This window comes from Mustela putorius, unplaced genomic scaffold, assembly GCF_011764305.1.
Source record: "Mustela putorius furo isolate JIRA1106 unplaced genomic scaffold, ASM1176430v1.1 tig00003869_pilon_pilon_pilon, whole genome shotgun sequence".
In the NCBI taxonomy this organism is placed as follows: Eukaryota; Metazoa; Chordata; class Mammalia; order Carnivora; family Mustelidae; genus Mustela; species Mustela putorius.
This window is the reverse complement of record NW_025422021.1, coordinates 33,533,024-33,556,728: the sequence shown is the minus strand read 5'-3', so window position 1 is coordinate 33,556,728 and position 23,705 is coordinate 33,533,024. Positions and strand designations below refer to the sequence as shown.

Below are 23,705 nucleotides of genomic sequence, written 5' to 3'. Positions count from 1 at the left end.
GAAAGTCAAGGTCAGCAGAGGGGGTCCTCCCTGAAGCAAAGGGGGCTCCCAGGAGTCTTCCAAGTGCCAAAGATGTAGGTGCCTGCAGCCGGGGCACCAAGTCAGCCTGACAGATGTCCCTTAGGTAGGTCAACGCCTCCACTCGGGCAGGGTGAACAAGGACTTTCTGAATGCCTCTGGTGCCCACAGCCCTCTGGTGCTGCCATGCCCCATGCGTGGTAGGGGTCCTGCTGCATGAGAGCAGGTCCCATCTCCTGGAGACACAGCAGGTGGCATCTGGGATCATAATGCACTTGGTAAGGACAGAGGACAGACTCCCCTGCATCTCCTGGCTGCTGCCTGCTCTCTGGGGTGTGTCCGGAGGTCCTAGTCTAAGCAAGGGAAAGAAGCCTGCACCGGGGTCCCAGCCCACGAGAGGCAGAGGCATGACACACCCCACCCCTGGCCGTGTCTGAGGTAGGCAAGTTGCCCCCACAACTCTGCAGTGACCCTGAGTTCCTTGGGACCAACCCCCCACAGCCTACTCACCTCTGCCCTCCCTGCCTGGGTGCACGACATGCACAGCGGTACAGAGACTTCCCATCCTTCCAGTTCCCTAACACAGATGGACAGAAAGACCAAGGCAGGTCCAAGACAGCCCATCACTCTGCACCCCCTTTCATACACCTCCCGGATCCTTCCCACAACAGAGGGTCGGTGCAAACCTAAGCCTGTCAGAGGCTGACACACACGATGGCCTCAGGTAACTCTCTCTGGACAGAGGAGACAAGGAGGTCCCAGGGAGGGTGACAGATTTCACAAAGAGTTGGGTTTGTCTGCTAGGTATGTGCCCAGGACCACCCTAGCACAGATCGGAGTGTGCAATGCAGTGTTGCCCCACACACGTGCACTCACATGTGCACACACTCCCATGCACACTGGCACACATGCACACACACACACCCATGCACACCGGTCCATATGCACTCTCTCGTGCACACACTCCTATGCACGCCAGCACAAATGCACTAACACCTCGTGTGTGCACACATGCACTTACATGTGCACACTCACACACAGTTGAATGCAGTGCACTCACGTGTGTATACACATTTGTGCACACAGACACACACATTGCTCACATTATCTAGGGTAGCCACCTTGGTGAGCACACACCTGCACGTGTGCATAACATCACTCTGGCCCTTCTGCCCCAGGTTGCGCCCTCCTGTGTGGGATCCCACCTCCAGCAGGGCCTGAGTGAGGAGCAGGGGGCATGAAGGCTTTGCAGACCTGGCTGCTGTGCCTGCTGCTGCTGTGCCTGGCTCTGAAAGGGGCTGCCAGCCAAGCCCACCAGCATTCCATGGAGATCCGCAGTAAGTGCCCAGGACACCCAGATTTAGCCTCCCTCACCTGCTACCACCGCTCCCCGGACGAGGGACCCTGGCTGGGGCCTGGCCACCTCCTAACCAGGGGTCCCGGCATCGCTAGGTGCCTCAGCTCTGGAAGGGGTGTGGCCTGCTGTTCACCAGGCTTTTCCGCAGAGAGGCCCTGTCACCGGCTCTCCGGCACCCCTGCCCTTGCACAACACACAGTGGAGGGGGTCGCTTCCTGCCCCTGAAGGTGGCCTGGGCCAGAGTTGGCCTTTTCTACCCCGGCCCAAGTACCTGGGTGGGGGGGTAGGGTTTGCTGGTGAGTTTGAATTCCCATTTCCCGAAGCTTCCCACTGACCAGCACTGGCCTTGTCACACCCTCTGGGTGTCCCTGCTGCACAGGTGGTCCCAGCATGGCCTGGGCAGGTGGACAGCCGTGAGCTGGGGACCCTGGGGGAGCACTGCGTGTGAGCACTGGGCCCTGCCACCCACGGGAGTGCACAGCGTACGCATGCCATGGACACAGCACCCACACCCATATGCGGCCCTCACCCTTTCCTTCCCAGCCCCGGACATCGATCCCGCCTGGTACACAGGCCGCAGAATCAGGCCCGTGGGACGCTTCGGCCGGAGGAGAGCAGCCCTGAGGGACGTGGCGAAGCCCAGCCTCTGGCGACAGCCCGCCTGCTTCCCCCTGCAAGGAGGTGCCGAGCCCGCCCGGGATGGGTGACAGCTCAGCCCACAGAGGAATAATTGTGGAGCTGTCCCCCCGCATTCCCCGTTCCACAGGCTACTTGCCCTCCAGTCCTAATAAAAGCAGCTGGCCTTGCTTAGACGTGTCTTTGTGGTGGCCACGTGGGAGCTGTTTGTCCTCCTGGCACATTTGCTTGAAAGGACACTCAGAGCCTAGCAGCCCAGAGGTGCCATGACTTGCCCGAAGGCACCCCACACTGAGTAGGGGACCTGGGGCCTTTTGGGGTCACCTGCAACCTATTGCATGTGCACCCTCCACCTGGGCCACTCTGAGTGGCTGCCTAGGCTGTGCACTGCACCACCCCATGCAGGAGGCCCCTGGGAGAGGGCAGCACAGCCCCTCAGCCTGACCTGTCCCTCTCCGAGCCCAGTCCCTTTTACCCCCTTTCTGAGTACTCCGAGGAGAAAGAGGAGCATGAGCTGCTTGTTTCAAACTCAACCGAGATGTCCCTATGTCCTGCCTCCGACCAGGCAACGGAGGCCAGCCCTTCCCTCTGAGACTCAGTTTCCACATCTAAACACCCTGGGGCAGTAACACCCATCTCATTCGACAGCTCAGGCAGGCATAGCACGTGTTTGCTGGCCAACCTTGTGTACGTTCAATGTAGACCCCTTCCCCAAGGCCCTCTCCAACCCAGCGTGAGGGAGTGAGAACAGTGGGGACAGGCTTATCCAGTTACTTCCACACCCAAAGCCCATGGGCCTCTGCCTTCACCCTGTTTTCAGGGTCTCAGGAACCCACCCTGACCACAGGACTTCTGTCGGGCCACACTCAGGAGGCCCCAGAGCGAGCCTGCAGGACCCCAGACCCCAGCTGTCCCTGCTCCCATTCAAGGAAGGGGCGTCCATAGCTCCCCAGACATGGAGAGGCGGCAGAGCTGCCCCACCTCCCCAGCCACAGGGAGACCCCAGGGAAGGCAGAGGTCAGCTCGCCCAGGGATGAGCCCCTGCTACATGGGCACCTCCCCAGGGTGCAGTGAGCACAGGGATGGGAGGGGTGAGGTTGTACCCAAGGCAGGCAGGTGCTGCCCAGGCCTGGAAGAGCGAGCAGCCAGGAGAACAGTCTGGCACGTCCTCAGACAGTTACACATCGAGTCACCATATGGCCCACAGCACTCCCAGGTATGTCCCCAGAAGAAGTGAGAACAGGTGTTCAAACAAATGTTTATACAGAAATGTTCACAGCGGCACAATTCACAAGAGGCAGAAAGGTAGAAACACCAAATACCCAGCCAGGGATGAACAGATAAACAAAACGTGGTCCAGCCAGCATGGATTATGATTCAACCATAAAAAGGGACAGAATTGGACTGAATGCTCCAGTTTGGGTCCTTGAAAACGTGATGCTAGGTGGAAAAAGCCAGACACAAAAACCCACATCCTGCAAGATCCGATCTACATGAAAATGTGCGCCAGTTGTCAGGGTAACTGCTTAATGGGATGAAAATGCGTTGGAACCAGACTCAGATGGTGGCTGCAGAACAGTTTAAATGGGCTAATACCACTGAATTGCACACATTCTCAGAGAAGAGTTCAGGGTGAAGCTCAGACGGGACGTGAGGTTGGGCAGCTCCAGACTCCGGCACCTCTTCTGTGTCCCAGAGGGAGGAAGGGGCAAGAGGTTGTATGTTTCCTACAACTTGTCATGAAAGTTTTCAAACATACAAGGATGTTCAAAACATAGCCTAACGAGCATCCACACACCCTCCACTTAGTTTCAACCATTATTACCGCATTTCTCTCTCTCTCTGTCTCTCTCTCCCCCTTCCCATTTGGAAGTAAGTTGTAGACATCGTGACATTTCCCCTAGATGTTTCCATATGTTCCCCCTCAAAATAAGGATGGTCTCCTGCATGACCATAAAATTATTGTCCCTGATTCATTTTTTAATAATTCTGTAATATCATCTAATTTCTAGTCCATATTAAAAAATCCCCACGGCCAGAAAGTTTTGGCTATCTTGTTTTCTTTCTTTCTTTTTCTTTCTTTCTTTCTTTCTTTTTATTTTTATTTTTTTTGAAACCAGGTTACAACCTAAATCCACTGTTGCTGTTAGGCATTGCTCCTTAGCCCCCCACCTTATTTTGTCATGACATGGACTTTTACAAGAGCCCAGACGCGTTATCCTGTGAAATGATATGGGAGGTGATGTGTGGATTGGTCCCCAGAGGGTGGTTACCTTGTTCATGTTCCGTCCCCGCATTTCCTGTGGTCTGAGAGGGAAAGGCAGGGCCTCAGTCTGATGGGTTACTCAGGGCTCCATGTCCCTTCTGCCCCGCATCATCTGATGGACAGTCCAGGCCCCACTCGGACAGATGCTGGGGCCAACCCTCCCATGGAGGAGGATCTCAGCTATAAGGGGTCTTCCTGTCCCTCACTGCGTGCTTGAGGCAGCAGCCGGTTTACCCAGAGCCCCCAGCCAAGGATCTAAGCACCCACTGAACATCCCCACTGGGAGCCCATGTCCTCACCAGCATGTTGCACCAGGAAGATTCTCCAATTCCTTCCACATTTGTTACCATATTCTTCAAAAGGAGGTATCTCTCTCTCTCTCTCTGTTCAACACTTACAAATAATTTTTGGGTGCTCAGATTGTCCTCAGTTTGGCCAGTGGGAGTTCCAGCAAGAGGATAAAGGGAGCCCAACGTAGGCCCTGAACTCACAACTCTGAGATCAAGACCTGAGCTGAGATCAAGAGTCAGACACGGGTGGCTCAATGGACTGAGCCCCCAGGCACCCTGGGAATACATTTTGGAAGAAGAAGAATGGATCGAGTCAGGTCCTCTGGGCTGTTAAAAAAAAAAAAAAAAATTTGAAGATCTAATTGACTTTATTAAGCGACTCATGAATGGGGCCACAGCCAGTCTAGCCAGTAGTGAGAGGTTCTGTCAAGGTGCAGAGAAGGAAAGGTGTTGAAAAGCAGAGAGAAGGCTCCTTTTGTCTTAGAGTTTATTAGCCTTGTTGAGGGAGGTCGCCCTAATAGGGGAGAACGGGTCTCTCAGAGGATCACCTCCAGGAAATTCCAGTACATCAGGCTAAAAGTCACATTCCAGAGAGGGCAGAAACTGAGGTTGGGTTGAGAATGAAATCTGGCTTTACTGATGCCTTAATTTCAGAGGCTCCTTGGGCCTGGAGTTTTCTTTCTGATCATGTGAAGGGGATCCTTCCAATGGGGTTGGAGGAGACACCTCCCACAGAAGCAGAAGACAGAGAAGGGGTAAGGTTGCAGGCCGGTCGGCAGGGTTCCTCCGAGGGGCCCCGTCTCAACCCCCGGAATCTCCTGCCCCCACCACCTAAAAGGGGCACACACCTCCCCCAGCTCCAAAGAGGACCCAGGTAGATACCCAGGCTGAGCAGAGCAGGAGCAGCTTTCCCATTGCAGGCAGGACAGGGGCCTCCCAGGCTGACCCCCATGGGGACTCGAGGCCAATGCAGACCTCTTCTCCCAGGAGTCTTCATGGGGAATGCATCTCTCTGCGTGCTCCATACCCATTGCCCACCCTTCCCCCCATCACAGGTTCCAGGATGGAGCAGACATGAGGTGGGCAAAACATGGCACAGAGACCCTTCCAGAATCCCCTGTCTATTGTGATAGAGGCTGGTTTTGGAGAGCCTGCCTTTCCTTTAGGTCTCGGAGCGGGGAAGGAATAGTTTCTATCCTCCTGCTGGACACATGTTGGTTGAACCGCTGACGTGTGTCTGATGTTGCCAGGCACCGAGCACCCCACAGAAGGAAGAACAGAGCCCTTGGCCTCAGGGCCATTGCCCATCTTGCCAGAATATTAGGTTCACTGGGGAGGTGAAACGCCCTGGGCGCAAGCTTCCTGGAGACCCATGGAACCAGGGCAGGTGATGGGCCAGGGATACGGCCAAAGGAGGCTCCCAGGTGATTCTAATGCAGGGTTGAGCCACCTGCCTGGTGGGGTCGGAGGAGAGGGTGAGGAGTCATCACATCCAGGGCGATGGGGAACCTGAGCTCCAGAAGCACAAGGCACCCCATCAAGTGTCGGGGCACAAAGAGGGATGCCTGGTAGAAATCCGTCCAAGGATATGTTCTAACAATAAATTCCAGCGCAGCGATACGAACTTGACAAAACGGGAGGGAAAGAGACATAGATATGTGGCGTCCTACACACATCATCCTCATTTCCCCCACTTCCTATTGCCTCAATCAACTCACAGGAAATTTCTCTGAAAGCCTGGCATTTAGCAGAGCAAAGGCAGGGACCCTGTGCCCTTGAACCCCAAGGTTTGTCCTGAGTGATGATGGAGCACCACCTAGTGGCCATGGGTGACCTCAGCCTCTTGCCGCCTCCAAGATGGGACCCACCAGGTGGGCACCGGGGGGTCCTGGGTCTGCTGCAGCCAGGAGGTGAGGGGAGCACTAGAGACAGCCTGGCACCCCTGGGACTCACCCCCACGTACTGCATCTACATGAGAATAATATGAAACAGAGTGCGGCTTGACTACTGTCAGAAACTGTCACCGATGAAATTGTTTAAGGAACAAAATAGCGTGAGTGGAAATCTGGGTAACAGACCCTCTCAGACGCTTTTATTTCTGTATTTATCCTTTAGCTTTTCTCAAGCATGACCAGAGACGCCTTGGGAAACCTGCATTTGTCTGGGAAGACATACCATGATCTTGAGGTTGGAATGCAGGGGGTCCCAGGCCTGTAGGCTGAGGGAGGGACCAGGGGCCAGAACGTAGGAGGGAGCCTTGTCGGGAGCCCTGACTTTTGGAGGGATACAGCCATGCTGAGACGACCCCAGCTGGACAGGTCCTAGCCAATGCCAGGGTGAGTCCTGATCAGTTCAGAGCTCCCTGCCTGCTGGGCCCCAACCAAAGGTCCAGGCCCTCGGCTGGGATGATAGGCCTGTGGCAGGGTGGACGCAAGCAGAGAACCAGTGCAGAGGAGCCCCTAGAAACGCTGGCACGCCCCTCATGGATGCCAAGAATTCAGAGTAAGCGTGAAAGGATGCTTTACTCCTGTCCTGCTGTTGGTCCTCCCAGCAATACAGCGAAAGCAGCCTTTCCAGGTGGACCACAGTGTCTTAGTGTTTATAATTTCAGACTTTGGGGCAAGGATGAAAACCAATGCCACCTCTCCACCTCACAAAACAGCGCACCCTCTGAAATACCCTCAACTTGACATCAGGGTTAACCTCCCCAAAAGACCATCTGGTCCTGCCCCTGGAAACAGGCAGTAATGGGGTGAACATGTGATGTGTCGGCCCTGGAGAAGTGTCCTGTGGCCCTGAGCCACAGTCTGGGCCTGGGCCTACCTCCTCGTTCACTCGGAACAAGCCCTCCTAAAACACGCACCATCACAAACCCCAGCCTCGCAAACTCGGCGACACCAGCTCAGAGAAAGTGGCTGGATGTCTGCAGACATACGGGCAGTTCCACTCACACCAGGGCTAGAAATCTGTGTCCTCAGGTTCCCTGGGCACAAGCATCACTGGCTGAACTCAGAGCCAGGAGAAGAGAGGGTGGAGGGGCCGGTCCCCCACCCCCAACCCCGCCCCAACTGTCCCATTAGATGCCATCCCTCCTGGGGCCACCGCCCCGAGATGTAGGAAGTCCCATGATCTTCCCAACACTGTCACCCCCATGCGGGCCTGACCCCTCCTCCCCCAACTCTCAGAACCAGGCGGGCCCAGCCCCAGATGGACAGTGAGACTGCAGAAGGGACAGCCATCCAGGCCAGGGCGGGCGCACCTGGCCTGGGCATCGGGTATCAATGTCAGGGGTTATCAATGTCATCGTGACAAAGGACATTCCAGAAAGTTACAGATTTTTATCTTGGTTTTAGTGTGTGCCAGGTTATAGGACTTTAATCTTCCAGGAACCAGGGAGGTGTTTCCTTTCCCTTATCTTTATGTTTGGAATGTTCCTTATGGGGTTTTTTTTTTTTCCTGTGAGGCCAATGCACAGTGTGTGCTGGGGGCAGAAATGCAGCCCAAGCTTTGGAAAGGTTTTGCCGAATCACTTTGACCTTCGAAAGTATTAAAGCACAGCTTCCCTGGGAGCCCAGGAGCAGGGCCCACAAATGCTAAAAGGTGAACGTTCTCTGTATCAGCCCTAGAAGCCCCCTAGCCCCGGATCTTCTCCTGAACGATTCCCACCGGCTCTGGGAAGTGGGAACACTGGCGGATGCCAGCTTCCAGAACCTCTGGGACTCAGGGAACAAGCCTGTTTGATGGCGACTCAGATCCTTGGTGGAGGCAGTGGCTCCCCCTGCTGAGCCTCCTGGCCTGGGGGGGGGCATCTTCCCCAGGCCCCCCACCCTAACGTGGCTGCTGCTAGTGGGGGCAGCACCTGGCCTGCCCGGCAGATGCCCCGTTCAGAGCCAGCCCTGCATCTCCACGCTGCTGCTGTCCCTCCTTCTTCTCTTCTCTCTGCAGGAGCTCCCAGGCTGCGAAGGGCAGAGAAGAGTGGTCTGGGAGAAAGCCCACCAGGCTGTCCCAGGTCCCACCCTCCCTGACCTTTACACAGAGCCACCAAGTTCGGGCCCCTGGAGATACTCTGCTGGGTCCTGGGATACCAGAAAGGAGAATCAAGAAGCAAAGCCAGAGCTGAGCCCCACCCCCACCCTGGCTCTCCTGGGGGCTCCACCACTCACCTACAGCGTTGAAGACCTCGGTCACCTGGTGGTTTAGTTTGGCTGAGGCCTCCATGAACAGCAGACTCTTGCTCTCCGCAAACTCTTTCCCTTCCTGCCGGAAAAAGCAACAAAATTCCCACACTGGTTACAAAACACACTTTCCTAGGAATACTGGGCTGCCTTCAAAAACCCAAGAACCAGTTCCTCGGTTCTGGGTCATGGTGCTCCTGGAGGGGCCCAGGGCTGGGGAGATAGGAGGAGGGTGGTGGGGAGGCGGGGAAGTACTCGCCCCTCCATGAGGGCCCCACACCCCAGCAGAGCCCCAGCACCAGCTTCCCCTGGTGGCTCCCTGCCCTCACGTCTCCCCTCTGGCACCTGGGGGCTCTGACATGGGGGAAAAAACATGTGGGAAGGCAAGAAATATGGAAGGGAAGCAGGCAGAGCTCCCTGCGGGGGGGAGCGCATCTGGGCCCTGATTCTGGGGGTCCCTCCTGGCTTCCCCCCCAGGGTAGCACTGCAGGGAGTGATACATAAGTGTGCTAGTGTGAAACTGTTGAGATCCGAGAAAGATGAACACTTCGTACTATTATAGGAATGTCCACTTTCTGATTGGATTCAATGTTTATGCAAAACCTTAGCATTCGGGAAGACTGGGAGTGGGGGCTTGGGGGAGTTGGGACAGACAGGACCTTTTTGTAGTACTTTTGCAATGCTTTCTGTAATTCTGAAATTATTTGAAAATGAGAGCCAAAAAATTCACCTGAAATCTATGCTCCCCTCGTCCCTGCCTTGGCCAAAGCACCCAACGTCGCCCCCATGGCTGGATGCCCGTGTCCCTGGCACCTGGACCTCCAGGTGCAGACTCAAGGCCCAGCTGTGCTTAGCGGGAGCTCAGAATAAAGAAAAGATCAGGGGGTGGTCCAGGGTCCTGGGTGGTGGGTGAGGTCTACAGCCCTGGCCTCAGGGTGTCCGTTAGTGTGAGCTCTAAGCCAGGAGGCCTTCCTGCACAGGCAGAACAGGCTCAGCCCAGGGCAAGGGTGCTGCTGCCTGAGGCCCCTCACTCCCCCAGAGCTGGGCTGCCTGCCTCCCAGCAATCTCCCCACCCAGGTCCTGGTCTCCCCAACTAACTTGACCTGACTTACCCCCAAATACTCTTTCCAAATCACCCATCATGCCCTGGCCCCTAGCTTCTCAAAATCCTCTGAGGACTCTTTGTTGCCCCCAAATACTGCCCCCTCCCTAATGCCACACGCTGGGATCTCTGCTTCTGAGCCCACTGCCTTCTCATCACAGCCTTCCCCTCCTGGCGGCATCAGCCGACCCCCTACAGCCAGCACCCTGCTCTTCCCTCTGCCAGCCACACTCTACTCATCCCGCCTGCCCGTGCCCTCCCAGACCCTTCCTTCACACACACACCTACACACCTTCCTATGCACGCACACACATGGTCTGCACACACACCCTGCAGGCACGGACCCGCGCACACGTACCCCTCGCCCTCGCTCACCGCCCGCCATCTCACAGCGCTCTACGGGCTTCTATTCCACCTTGGATCTCTTTACAAAGCTCTCGCTTTCTACTGGTCTATTCCTCCCTCAGTTGCTAGCAAGCAAATTTGGACTTACTCAATTTATCAAGCACAAAGAAAAAGATCTGAAAACCCACCGAAGTGAACACGGGAGGGCGCGGCAGGAAGGGCGTGGGTTCCTCACAACCCTGGCTGAGCCAGCGGGTCCCTGCAGGCTGGCAGCACAGCGTGTCCCCGCTCCTGGGAACAGTACGCAGGGCCGACCCTCCACCAGCTCGCCGCTCGGCTGGCCTCCCCACACCTGGGGAAGAGCCATTTCTAGACCTAACATCTCCAGGAAAGCCCAGAAATCTTTGTCCCAAAGGGAAAGTCAAGCGGGAAGCATATGTGTTTGTGCATGTGCATGTGTGTGACGTGTGTGCGTGTGCGTGTGCGTGTGCATGTGAGTGGGCAGGTGACGGAGTGACAGGTGCGGGTGTGTTTTGGGGTCACTCTCTTCGCCCCTCGGGGAACAAAACGGCACTGTCAGGGTTACCTGGAGCGTCACCTCCCGCTGCTCGCCGAGGTCCGTCTTGTTCCCAACCAGCATCACCACCACCTCCCCTGGGGGGGACTCCCTCTCTAGGTCCTTCAGCCACTGCTGAGCCTTGCAGAAGGAATCCTGACAAAGGGGAAAACACATCAGAACAAACCCTGTGGGTGGTTTCACCAGCTATCCTGGCAAGGAGCAGGCAGAGGCGGGTGGCCTTCCTGTTAAAAGGGGTATGATCCCATTGGCCCCTCTGCCCACCACTGAGCTGCTCAGGTGGGCAGCCTCCCACGCTGCAGCCCGTGGCACGGTGCTTGCCCCCAGCCCACCCCACCCACAGACTCTGCTCTCTTCCTGCTCACCTGCCCTCAGCCACCTCCCTGCCCCGCCCCACTCCAACCCCAACATGCTAAGCACCCCCTACCCCAGGCTGAGTCAGGTGCCCACCCCATCCCTCCCACAGATCCCTGCCTTCCCTCCTCCAGCTCTAAGTACCTGCTGACTCGTACTCAGCATCGACCCAGACAACACCCTGTGGATGTACAGCCAGGGGCCGTGTGCTCTTTCCGCGACACACCCCTCACCAGTGCCGTAGGCCCCCAAGGCATCAGGAGTGAAGATGGGGGTGCTCTAGCAGGGTGTTCTGAGAGGACCATGCAGGGGCACAAATTCAACCATGCAGTAGCAGGAGCACGGGTTATCAGCAAGAGCTTCCTGGAGGAAGTGACAGACTTTCACAGATGTGCTGCCCACTGGCTGTGGTGGTTTTACCATAAAGCACCAGCATGGGCTGGTCACAGGAAGCCTTCAGAAGAGAGTATCCCTGCGTCTGGGAGAACAGAAGGCAGACGTCTTGCAAAGGAAGGTGGGAACATGACCGAGGCAAGGCTCACCTTCCTGGTGATGTCATACACCAGAAGCGCAGCGTTGGCGCCCCGAAAGTACAGGTGGCAGATGCTGTGGTACTTCTCCTGGCCAGCTGTGTCCCAGATCTCAAACTTCAGAGACTTGGCGCCCAAGTCCACCACCTTCGTGAAGAATGCACCTGAAACAGAAGCCCGGGCTTTAGAAGACATGGTCTTTAGAGCCTGGGCTGGGCCACTGAGGCAGGATGCAGACAGAGCTGTGGCGGGACGATTCACCCTGCTAGGAACAGAAGCTAAGGGATGAGTCTGGGCTGAGATCATGATTCTTTGGCATAAGACTCCAGCTCGGGGGCGGGGGGGGGGCTCCTAACAGAACCCACCCACCCAGGTGTCCGCGTGTTCATCTGCCTTTCGCTGCACACCCACAAACCTGAGGTCAGATAAAACCTCCTAGAGGTCATGTCCTATCCTATCCCCAAAGTGATGGTCTTAGGAGGTGAGGCCTCTGGGGCATAATCAGAGCTAGATGAGGTCAGGAGGAGGGAGCCCCCACTGTGGGATCAGTGCCTTTATAGGAAGAGACACAGAACCCTTGATCTGTCTCTCCCTCTTCCTCCCTCCCTCTCTCCCTCCCACCCCTCTAAATCTCAGTGCCCTCTTCTTCACCACGAGCCGACGGTGCCCCCTTCCCACAGTGGGTGTCAAACCACAAGAAAAGAGAGGAGAGCAGGGTCTGTGCCTGGAGCTCCCCTTCCTTTGCCTGCCCGCGGCTCTCCCTGACTCACAGGGCGGGACGGTGGCCTCCTGTCCACATCCTTCTATCATGTCCAATCACATTCCTGAACTTGATTTTGGTTGTTCCCTAAAACCCGCCACTGGTAGGTTCCCCACAGGAAACACCTTCGGGTCAGCCTCCCCAACTCAGCAACCCTAGCTTCCCATCTGCTCCTTCTCTGCTTTGTAAATGGTGGCTGCTGGGAGGGCTTTCAGTCCCAGCGAAGATGAGGCACGAGTGATGGGGTGTTTACAGAGAGGAGAACCTTAACTCCCCCAGAGAGAGACATGAGGTCTCTCCAGGGCCCCTGGACTCCTCTCCAGGGCAAACTTCCTCCCCAGCCCCCTGGAGCCCTTGGCTCCAATCAGGGGAAGAGCCCACATTAATTATCTCTCTTGTCCAGAAACCACTGACCGCATTTTCTACATCATCACAGCTAAAGCCAGGAAGAATAAATGATATTGGCCTCAAGGTGGGGGGGTGGGGTGGCATTGGGCCAAGAACCAGGAATTTTTCTGTTTCTAGAATACGTAGCTGGAGGTGACACACAGGCACATTTTCACGGGGCCTCGGATGGATGGGCAGGGCCGCCTGGTGCACTTACACATCGTGGTTCCATCACAGCCCAGACCGGGTCCCCTGCCTCCTCTGGTCCCACCACAGACTTCAGCACTGGCACCCCAGCAACAGCCCCGCCCTGGTCTCGCTTCCATCCTCTGGGGGAATGGGGGGGGAGGGGTGCGGCTCCTAGAGGCAGGTGAACTGCGCAGCGCCCCCCATCTGCGCAGTGAAGGGTGTAAAAATGACCGATTGCCCTTCCCCCACTTTACTGCATTGCCCCAGATTATAAAGTATCTCCGTAAACACCGACCTGAGGAACGAGGTGGTGCTCTGTCTGGTTTTAATGTCAACAAATAGCTGATTCTGTTCATCGAAGCCTCTCGGCCACATCTGCCTTCCTTGGACAGAGTATCAGCGGGGTTGGGGTTGAAGGGAACCTGAAATGCTTGGCTGACAAGGGCCAGAATGGTGACAAGGCTGAATGAGGGCTGTCTTTCCCTCCCACACAGGCCACTGCGACCCACCAGTAAATACGCATACCAGCACTAGATGTCACCGTTGCTCCAAAAGATGTCACTAAGATAGCAGGGCTAGCACCAGGAAGCAGGGAGAATTCTGGGGCTGTGACCAGTTGGGACTCCAGGAAGAGAGCTCTGTGGGGAGCCCAGTGGGGTCTTCGGGAGCTCCCTGTGGTTCAAGCCCCCAGTCCCGCCCCCATAGCATTCCCCCTTGGAGCTGCCCCACCTCCCCCGCTAGGCGCTCTCCCGCAGTGGGATGCGGTGGGGGGGGGGGGGCTGTGGGGCTTTTCGGGTCTCCCTTCAGTAGGATGACTCCCAGGGGACTGTGCTCCCTTGAGATTCCTACTCTGGTTCTGCTTTGGGGACACGAGCGTTCCAGCTGTCTCAGGGCAAGACCCGGAAGACCCCGTCCAGCCAGGGGACAGACAGACAATGGAAGCATCTGCCTTCGGAGGGCTTTTGTACAACACAGACTACACAGACATAACTGAAAGGAGGGATCGTATTCCATCATCTCGTTTGAAGTGGGAAGATTAACCTTTATGATAACATACAATGATGTACTAATTATAATGGCATGATAACTAATAAATCCTGTAGACTATAATATACAGATAAACATTATAGTATAATAACAAATAAAATCATTAACTGCCCTTCTTTATTTTTATAACAATGTAGCCACTGTGACAGCAACCACAAGCAACCTTGTGGTGTCATAAAGCACGTGAAGTCAACTCTGAGATTTAAGGGTCAGGAAGTTCTAGCCCCGTGGTCGGCAGCTGCTTGAATAAACGATTGCCAGACCCAGCTCGAGGCTCGCGGCTCCATGGGCCCCTGTTCTGTGGTTTCTGGTGCCTGATGGTGTGCACACGTACGCACTCCAGGGACAGTGGGAAGGAAACAAAGACCCAAAGCACCAGCCCCAAGGCAGAGGCAGGGTCCTGAGCCTGAAAGCGGGGAGGACGGCCAAAGCTGCCCATGAGGATGAGGCTGGTCCAGGGCCCAGGCAGAGGACCACGAGGGGAGAGAGCACCCCTAGGCCTGCCCCCCAAGCAAAGACCCCCACTCTGACCTGAGCCCAGGCTCTGCCCACCCGCCTGAGCCCAACAGAACCTCTGAAGGGTGTGAGGAGGATGCTAGCATGTCCCCAGACCTGCTGAAGGAACCTATGCAAGTTTCTGTGGGCAGGGACAGGCCCTCGCCCACGGTTCCTGTACCTGCTGTGGGCTGGGAAGCACTGTCTGCCAGGCTTGGGAAAGTCAGTAAACTTCCCATTAATTCAGAGTGACTGCACTGTCCTTGGCGTAGCTGGCTCTGTGCTTAGGAGCCCCCTCTTGCCCCCCAGGGAGGGTCCTCACTGCAGCCCACCCCCTTGAACCCAGCAGGTACTGGTCCCATGGAGCCAAGTCTCTGGCTCACAGCGAGTGTCCACACCACCGTCCCTCCCTCTCCTCTCCCACGGGAGCACGGTGGCAGCCCACTGCCTCCTAGGGGACTGGTCCCCTCTCCCATACTGGTAGAGCAGAGGCCCACACTGTTTTGGCAAAGGGCCTTCAGTAAATACTTTGGGCTTCAAGGTGCTACCTACCATCATAGTTATCTCCGCAGGATACGCAAATGATGGGCACGACCGGATTCTGTTCTCCGGTCTCTGCTCTCCACAGAAGCTCCCCACCCCCCAGGCCAGATTTAGCACTTTGTTGTGTTCTTTTAAGTCTGGTCCAGTATCGTGGCTGACTGGTGTCACTTTTCCTGCTGTTGGAGAAGGTCGCCCTGGGCCCCCTCAGCCAGGCTAAACCAGAATCTTTATGAGCTCTTCTGGAGATTCCCCCCTCCTGGAGCCAGCCCCTCACCCCTTCTCTGCCCAGCTCACCATGAGTGCTGAGGGCCTGGACCTGGCAGGTCTCTCGGCCCCCATGTCCCTCTGGCACTCTTGACAGTCACTGTCCTGAGAAGACTGCAGGGCTTCCCAGTAGCTAATGCACATGTCAAAGTTAGCATTGTGTGTCCCTGTCCAGTGCCCCTGTTTGGCATCTTCTAGAGCCCTCCACACCTAGTGCAGGCCTGGGACAGAGGCCACGCCCAGCAGGTACTCACTGCATGAGTGAGGGAGGGAGGGAATGAATGAATGAATGAGTGAGTGGACTCGAGTAAGTGCCAAGCAAAAGGCTTGTCCATGGCAGAGTCCAAGTCTGAGGCCAAAGCTCTGGTTCTGAATGGGGGATCTCTCCTTGGTCATGCTAGCCACCTCCCAGGAGGGCTGGCATGAAGTACATGTTGAGTTTCTATTTTAGGTGGAGAACAGGATTTCCAGCCCCAGAACAGCGTGTGACAGAAGTCAACGACCCAGCAGATGCTCCAAAGGCCCTTTTCCCCAAGAGCTATGGCCTGTTACTTCTTTAAGAAGTAGGGAGTGGGTCTTCCCTCCATGCCGCCCCATCCCCCAATCCAGACCAGGTGATAAACTGAGATCAGGCAGAAAGGGAGCTGCTCTTCCGGACACTACCCAGGGGAACAGCATTGGCAGGAGGGACCCTGGGCAGGGTGCGAGGTCTGTCTATCTGGGCGGCTGAGTGGCCGAGCCTAAGGGGCCTTCCCTTGGGCTCCCGTTCCACCAGGAACAACCCCTCACACCATGCCCTAGGGGCCCAAGGCCCTGACCCTGAACCCCTGCCCCCTGCAGCCTCCCACTAAGCTGACACCAGACTGCTCTCTGGACGGCACATGTGTCTGACCAAGGGGGGGCCTCATCCCCTCCCTGCTGTGCTGGGTGCCACCCAAGGGCCCGGGCGAGTGTGGGAATGCCCCACCCCTGGGCCACCGCCCTGCCGTCCCCTCTAGCAGACTGACCAAGGGCATGCTGTCCCATGTCACTTACATCCCACGGTGGGCAGGATGCTCTTGAAGTCATTCTTCACGTACCGGAGAGCCAAGCTGGACTTGCCCACAGAGCCACTTCCCAGGAGGACCAGCTTGAACACGCAGGGCTGGTCCAGGCCAGCCCCAGGAGAGGGGACCTGTCCCGTCTGTGCCATGTCCTGCCAAGAGAGAGCAGATGCAGGAGGTTGCATGTCTGCCGCCAAAACATCTTAGTGAGTTCGCCCCTGCGGTGCCGCTTCCCTGGGGGACGGCAGACAGCCTTGAGCAGCGGGGAGCTCAGGGTCCGAGGCAGCAGCCTAGGTTGGTGACCCTGCGCCACTCCGCACCCTGTTCCCTCACCGCAGAGCGGGGCGCGCAGACCCTGCGTGACAGGTTTGTTGCGAGCAATGCTCGGGAAGTGTCTGAAGGTGTCCAGCAGGACTCACTGCGTTCAAGCACTACATACCCTGGGAAACAGTCCTTGCATGCTGGCCATCATGCTGCCTTGTCGTCCTCATTCCCATTACTTCTCACTCACATGACCTTATTTAATCATCCCAACAGCTCCAAGAGGTAGGCATTTTTATTCCTACTTTACTGATAAAGCCAAGTAAGACTGCAGGACTCCAAAAAGTACTAAAATCGCCCGAGAGGCAATGCGCTCTCTCCATTGAGGCTCATGGGTTGGTAGATCCTTTGAAAGGATCTAGGATCTACCTGAAGAAAGGGTCAGTGTTTCAAGGACCTCAAAACATTTTGGTCTTTCCCGCTGTATCCAAAGCCTCAGCGCCTGTGAGGGATACGCCGTAGAGAAAACCAGCTCTGTGATCAAAATAAATTTGACTAAACCCTGCATATCTGTTCATTACAGAAAATTTCAGGCACCTTCCACCGTGGAACAGAGACCGTCCTAGTGGGCCTCACTCACTCTCCTCCACTTCCAAAACCTTGGTTCCCACCCATCCCCAGACCCCCCCCCAAGACCGGTGTGAAGCAAACCCCAGGCACCCTCTTGTTCCATCTGCAAATCTCAGTATATACACACACACACACATATTCTTTTGTTTCTTTGTAATTAATTTGTTCAAAAAATCAGCTTCACAGTCTTCCTCTGGCTGATTGGATCCCCTGTTCTTGTCCTGTGAACCCCGTATTTGTTCTAGCCTGGCAGATCGAACAGCAATCTGATCAGAACTAGGCCATTGTTTGGCAAGAATGCTTCATGGGCATGCTTTGCATTTCTTCAGAGGGCCAATAATGGCCAAGCACTCTGGGGGTGACGCTCGGGGTCCTTGAAGACCATTGCCAGATCCACTATTTCACTAGGACCAGTGATATTCTAATGTCCCCACCTTGTCTCCCTTTATGATCTGGGCCGCTTCTAGGAAGAAAAACGTCCCCTAAAAAACATTGAAACCCACAAGGGGACAAGGGGGTGGGCAGTCCTGGGAATAGCCTCCTCCTCCTCCTCCTCACTCTGTGGGCAGGAGGGAGGCCCCCAAGGGTGACAGGAATGGAGGAAGGGAAAGAACTTCCAAGAGGAATGGAGACAAAAGCAACAGCAGCAAGAAGCACACCATGCCCTCCACCCCCAGCCCGCAGCTGTCCCTGTCTGGTCTGCCTGCAGGGACAGGAGGGGTAGAGGCGAGCTTGGGAGTGGGGAAGGGATGGGGATGGGAAAAGCAGCCCTGAGTCCTAACTACTAACAAGACTGTCCCCAGCACAAGTGACCGGGGAGTGACAGGGTCTGAGAGAAGGATTCAGAGCTATTTCTGCTCCTTGAGGACAGGGTGCTCCACACAGTGGAGGGGAGTTTTGGGAAGGCATGTGGAAGCCCATCTTATGTGGGATTCACAGGTCTCACCATTAAGTATGATGCTTATAGTGTCAATGCGTGATGTTTCGGAGAAGGATTGGAAAGATAAAGTATTTTAAGTTTTCTATCTCTGTTTTTTTGAAGCGGATCCTGGGGTCACTTGGGGAGCTGCCAGCTTCCAGGAAATCTGCTAGATCTGCTCAGATCTCTGTCCCACAGATGCAAACCTGTCCCACCACAGCGGCCACCCCGATCACATCCAGTCCCCAGCAGCAGCAGTTAATAAAACAGACAGTCTCTGCTATCACATGCCCCGAAGTCAGTGCCTGTCCCTCTTCCTGATTGAAATAACGCTGGTTTTGAACTCTGTCTTAACTCATAAAATTATTTTTTAATGACTTATCTCTCTTGCAGGACTGTAACCTCTAATAAGATTCACTTTATATCATTATTTTATTAATACTCTCACATGCTCTGGGTTGTAACCTCCCAGGAGAGCAAGGACCATAATCATGGACCTTATAGTAGGTGCTCAATAAATAATCCATGCACACACAGGAATGGCGCCACAAAAAAGCCATAACTGGACAGACATACTGTTTCCACCCCCGCACTTTGCATGGCTGGTACAACCCCAGGGAGCTGGCCTTGCAGTGAACTGGGCTATCTGCCAAAAGGCTGAGCAGAAGAAGCATCTCTAACAGGCATTGAGAATACCTGCTTTGCGTTTCCCACATCAAGAACAGTGGTTCGATGAGCCCGCCCAGGGGAGCTGCCAGCCTGGGCTCACAGCTGAGAGGGCAAGTCAGCTCAGTAGCAAACCCTCATTTATAAAGTGCTGCTTTTCCCCTCGCCCCAAACTCAGAGGAACAGAGTTGAACGCTGGTTACCAAGGACTGGGGAAGGGGAATGGAAATATGCTAATCAAAGGGTACCAACTTCGTTACAAGATTAACATGTTCTGGGCTTCTAATGGACAACATAGAGATTATAGCTAATGATACTATATTGTATCCTTGAAAGTCCCTAAGAGAGTAGGTTTTAAATGTTCTCAGGGCCAGAAAGACATGGTAACTATGAGATAGGACGGAGGGGGTCACTAACAGCATGGCGACCATCACATTGCAGTATACAAATGGATCAAATCAACATGGCGCACACCTTGAACTTATACAATGTTGGATGTCAATAACAGCTCAACCAAGCTGGAAAAAAATCCTTTTAAGAATGGAATGTCCTGACTTTTCGGCGTTACCCCAAGCTATTCCCTTGTTTCTAACCAGAAGTACTTAATGGCTGCTGCTTGGAAGCAGGCATCCCGTTGATTCAGACCATAATTTGCACAGAGAAAGTTCTAACACACCTATAGTGATACATTCTTGAGAAGTTAAAGATACCCCTTCAAGGGTTCCTTGCTATTTATACACTCAGATTAATAAAGCTCTTAAGTCTAGAAAATCTTTAGCATAAGACATGTGTGAGTTAATCAAAACAGGTGGGCTATGAACGAATGATCCATTCCTACGATATCACATTCCAGCATCTTATTCCTTTGGCAATGAAACATCTCTTTGTTTAAAAATAGTGTTTTACAATAAATATAAACACATCATTGTCAATATGAAAAAATAACCCCAGATCCCACCCCCTTAATATAACCAGGAAAAGCATTTTTGCCCATTTTCTTCTTAGTTTTCAGGCTATGAATCTTAAAACAAGCAAACCAAAACCCAGAGCTTTAACATAAAATGATGTATCCTCCCTTTAAAAAAATAACATACGTAAAAAGCAGCTTTCCACACTGCTGTGTACATTCCATACGCATTCAGCATGATATGCTCACTGACCACAGAACATTCCTACAGCTCTTCCACTTTGCTAACCCATTTCCCCACTACAGGATTTTTTCCTTGGTCATAATTGTCTTCTTGGTAATAAATAAGACTGCAGAAAGCACTTTCGAGTACAACTTTTTGTGTGATGACATGTTGTAAGCTTCCGATAATCACAGGCTGGAGCCCTCTGGTCAGAGAGAAAATTGAAAATGTGACTTCTGACCCAGCCTCTAGAATTTAATCAAGATGAGGTTATTTGAAGTCTTCCTAAACACAAAGATGTTCTCAGGAACGCAATATTCATGATTAGGAGTAAGATACGCCCTCTGGAGCATCCTGATTAGGGCCTTTTAAACATTTCTTACCAGCTCATCTCTTTTCTACCAAAGGGAAAAAGAAAGGGTTGCAAATCTGAGCTGGTCCTTTCTTGGGGTAGGGGAGGGCATTTCGGGGCATTTCGGGGAGGCTCTGCTCTGCTGAGCCTTCTGTCCAGGATGTCACTGGTGTCCTCCCTGCCCAGGGGCATGTAAAGAACAGGGAGGTTACTAAGAAGCTGGTTATGCCCGGGCCGATCTGCACTAACTGGGTGCCCTGATCCCTCCAAGACAGGTCCCTTGAAGGGCTGGCTCCTCGCCCCCACCAGCGGTTTACAGTCAAGGCCTAGAGCTGGACTTTTCCCAAAGCCACCGTATAAACAGGAGTCTCCTTCCGGGAACCCGACCTAGCCAGCCACAGGGGATCCAAACAGGGGCACTTCCGGTCCTCCGGAAAACAAATTCCTCACCCCACCCTTGGCCGTTTTGTTTAGGCCCACAAGGGCAAAAGTACAGACACCCTCACACACACATGCACACAGACACACACACAGATACACACAGACACTCATACACAGACACTCACACACACACACACACACAGACATGCACACACACTCACACACACTGTGCAAGTAGACAGAAGTTAAAACAACAACTCACGTGTTCCCGAGGCCTGATCACCTCCAGGAAGCCTGGCAGCCTGTCATCACCGGGTCCTGCAGGACCCCCACCTGTCTCCCCTTTCTCCCTCCTCTGGCCCCCAACAAGGTTTGCTTCCCCTGCCCCGCCCACAGGCAGGCAGGCAGGGATGGTGGCCCAGGTGGGGACAGACTGAGGTTCTGCTCCAACAGAAAACAGGTAAGAGGCAGCCCCGCCCCTGCCCCCAGGTCAGGTCTCCTCCTCCTGTCCCCAGAGGCTCCCAGGACAAAGTCCACCACGGTCATGTGTCACCTGGGACAGGGCAGGGCTGGAGGCTGGATGGTGAAGCCGACCTGCGAAAGCACCTGGGAGCCTGCGGGAAGCCAGACTCCAATCTGGGGTGTGGGGAATCACCCACCTCCAGGAAGTGTCTCAGCTTTGATATCCGTCTCTCACTTCAAAGCTGAGGTTCTCCCCTTGGCTCCTTCCTGGGAGCAGCGCGGATCCTTGTTGCCCTCCAAGCCTGGAAGGAAAGGATGTATTTTGGTCAATGAAGTTATTTCTGCCCCCAAAGAGCTAGGAGACAGCTCTTGTGGGTCCCAGCACCCAGGGCCAGAGGCAAGCAGGGCAGCCAGTCCTGGGCTCGGACACCTGCATCCTGGCTGGACGCCACAGCGGGGGAGGCGCTGTGTTTCTCTAACGCCCCCTCCCAGGTTTGTCACCCTTCAACCTGAATACTCCTCCCAGGGATGGGAAGATCGGGCCGCAGAACAGATGGAGGGCGACTCTGGTCCCACTGACCTCCAGGGTTTCCTCCCTCCCTGTCCCTCGCTGGGACATTGCATGGGGCATGTCTGCAGGGAGGGGCCCTGGGCTGGCTTCCTGCTGGGGTGCCCTCCCACCACCCCTTCAGGACCTGCTGCACCCATACCACCCCCGGGGGGCCGGCGTAGGGGGCTTCCCCCTCCGTACATTCCCTCCAGGGTGTGGCCACCTCCCTGAGGGCCATCAGCAAGCTTGGCTGGGCCCTGCCACTTGGGAGGCTCAGGAACGCTACCCCCTCATGAATGCCCTCCTTAGCCCCCGACCTGAGACCCGCAACCAAAGGTCTGGGTGACGATGTGTTTCTCGGCATATAAACCATAGGTGGAGGGTCCAATTCTGAATTCCTGTGAAGTGGCCACCTTCCTGCAGATTGGGGGAAGGGGGCCCAGAAGGAGGGGGAGATGCCAGTTTCACAGCAGGAAGGTAGAGACGAGATAGTTAATAACCAGCATCTGACCCAAAGCGGGAGATTTGTGCCTGCGGTCAGGCAATGGATTTGTCTGATGAGCCAGGCCTCGTCCAGAGGAGATTTCTGGAAACCGTTCAGCTCCCATGTGACTCTTCAGCTGCACCGAGATTGTGTTACCAAGGGTCCCACCCAGAGGCACAGGCTCAGTCTTCATCTGGGTGTGGAACAGAGGGTCATGAGCATGTTTGCTGTCTCTCCATTTCTTCTCCTGGCTCCGTGGGCCAGGAGCGGGGGCACAGCTTCCTGGGTCCTCTGTCAAAGGTCTCACAGGCTGCGGCCAGGCCCTTGGAAGGCCAAGGTCCTTTCTGAGCTGGTTGTTTGTACAATTCAGCTCCCTGCTGTTGTAGGAGTGAGGTCCCATGGCTGTCTCCCGGGGTCACTTGCAGTTCTCACAGCCCACCTCCTGGTCCTTGTCACATGGCCACTCACTGACCCTCCCACATGGGCCAGCCTGCTCTTCAAAGCCAGCAAGAGGGTCTGTCTGACTTTCAGAACCTTTTTTAAAGGGCTTGCCTGATTATGTGAGGCCCACCAGGCACCTCTCCCTTTTCATTAACTCCAAGTCAACCACTAAGGGGACTTAATTACATCTGCAAACCCCACTTCACCTTTGCCATATTACAACAACATAACTCAGGAGTGATGTCCATTCTATGTACAGCCTTGGGCACCCTCAGGGAGAGGGGATCCCAGCGGGTGTGGACACCATGGGCCAGCCATCTTGAGATACACACTAGAATCCTGTTTACCCTAGTGTGAGCTAAAGCCCACACTCTGTCCAGCTGACCCAGAGGGAAAGCTCCCCATCAGCACATTGCTGTTGGGTGGGGGACCCACTCGCTGGTCCTCGGATTCAGGCCAACCCCAAACAACCTGGCCCAACTTACAAGGCCCAAGGGCACCATGAGAGGCTAGGACGCAGCTCCTCATGAGGTCTGGAGGCTCATCCCTTCTCTGGTCTCAGTGTTAGCCTGCACATGCTTCGCCTGAATGGGTCTTGTCCTTCCCACAGGAGCTCCGCAGTCACTACCCCTTCTGCTCCCCAAGAATGTCCCAAATGTGTCGTTTGTCTCTGTGAGACAACCTCACCACAAAGAGACATCCACCAAGAGAGAGAAAGCTGTGCACTCATGTTTAAATCTAAAGACACAGGGTGCCTGGGTGGCACAGCCGGTGAAGCATCTGCCTTCAGCTCAGGTCATGACCCTGGGACCTGAGATTGGGCTCCCCATCAGGAGGGAGGGTTCTGGGATCAGGCTCCCTGCTCAACGGGGAGCCTGCTTCTCCCTTTCCCTCTGCCCCTCCCCCCTTGCTCATGCTCTTTCTCGCTCTCAAAGAAATAAAATTTTTAAATCAGTCAGTCAGTCTGAAGATGCATTCCCCCGTGGACACAGTCAGACTCCAGCACCAAGAAACTCCCGGAAGGGAGGCTCGACACTTAGAGCGCGTTCTG

The 23,705-nt window shown here is 54.9% G+C and overlaps 2 protein-coding genes across 4 annotated transcripts in view; one reads left to right on the top strand and one right to left on the bottom strand.

Moving 5' to 3' along the window:
* The first annotated feature begins 1,255 nt into the window (after positions 1-1,255).
* PRLH (prolactin releasing hormone) lies at positions 1,256-2,082 on the top strand. Its single transcript, XM_045066573.1, has 2 exons — positions 1,256-1,355; positions 1,919-2,082. The coding sequence occupies exons 1-2, from the start codon at positions 1,256-1,258 to the stop codon at positions 2,080-2,082; spliced, it is 264 nt and encodes an 87-aa protein (XP_044922508.1).
* Positions 2,083-3,257: 1,175 nt separating this feature from the next.
* RAB17 (RAB17, member RAS oncogene family) overlaps positions 3,258-23,705 on the bottom strand; it is a 33,031-nt gene continuing 12,583 nt past the window's right edge. For 2 of the 3 annotated variants that reach the window (XM_004743683.3, XM_004743682.2), the window contains exons 2-7: positions 21,377-21,481; positions 16,371-16,530; positions 11,663-11,814; positions 10,776-10,901; positions 8,731-8,824; positions 3,258-8,523 (exon numbers count right to left, since the gene is read on the bottom strand). In XM_004743683.3, coding sequence (XP_004743740.1) covers positions 8,411-8,523; positions 8,731-8,824; positions 10,776-10,901; positions 11,663-11,814; positions 16,371-16,527 — 642 coding nt within the window. In that variant the 5' untranslated portion in view covers positions 16,528-16,530; positions 21,377-21,481 and the 3' untranslated portion in view covers positions 3,258-8,410. Of the gene's footprint in view, positions 8,524-8,730; positions 8,825-10,775; positions 10,902-11,662; positions 11,815-16,370; positions 16,531-20,979; positions 21,196-21,376; positions 21,482-23,705 lie in introns of those variants that run through there. The other variant, XM_004743684.3, reaches the window with a different exon arrangement.

Excerpts from the sequence above, each read along its gene's own strand:
- PRLH (XM_045066573.1), top strand. The coding sequence starts at position 1,256 with ATGAAGGCTTTGCAGACCTGGCTGCTGTGCCTGCTGCTGCTGTGCCTG. Across the intron at positions 1,356-1,918 it reads GCATTCCATGGAGATCCGCA|CCCCGGACATCGATCCCGCC; the intron begins GTAAGTGCCCAG and ends TTTCCTTCCCAG.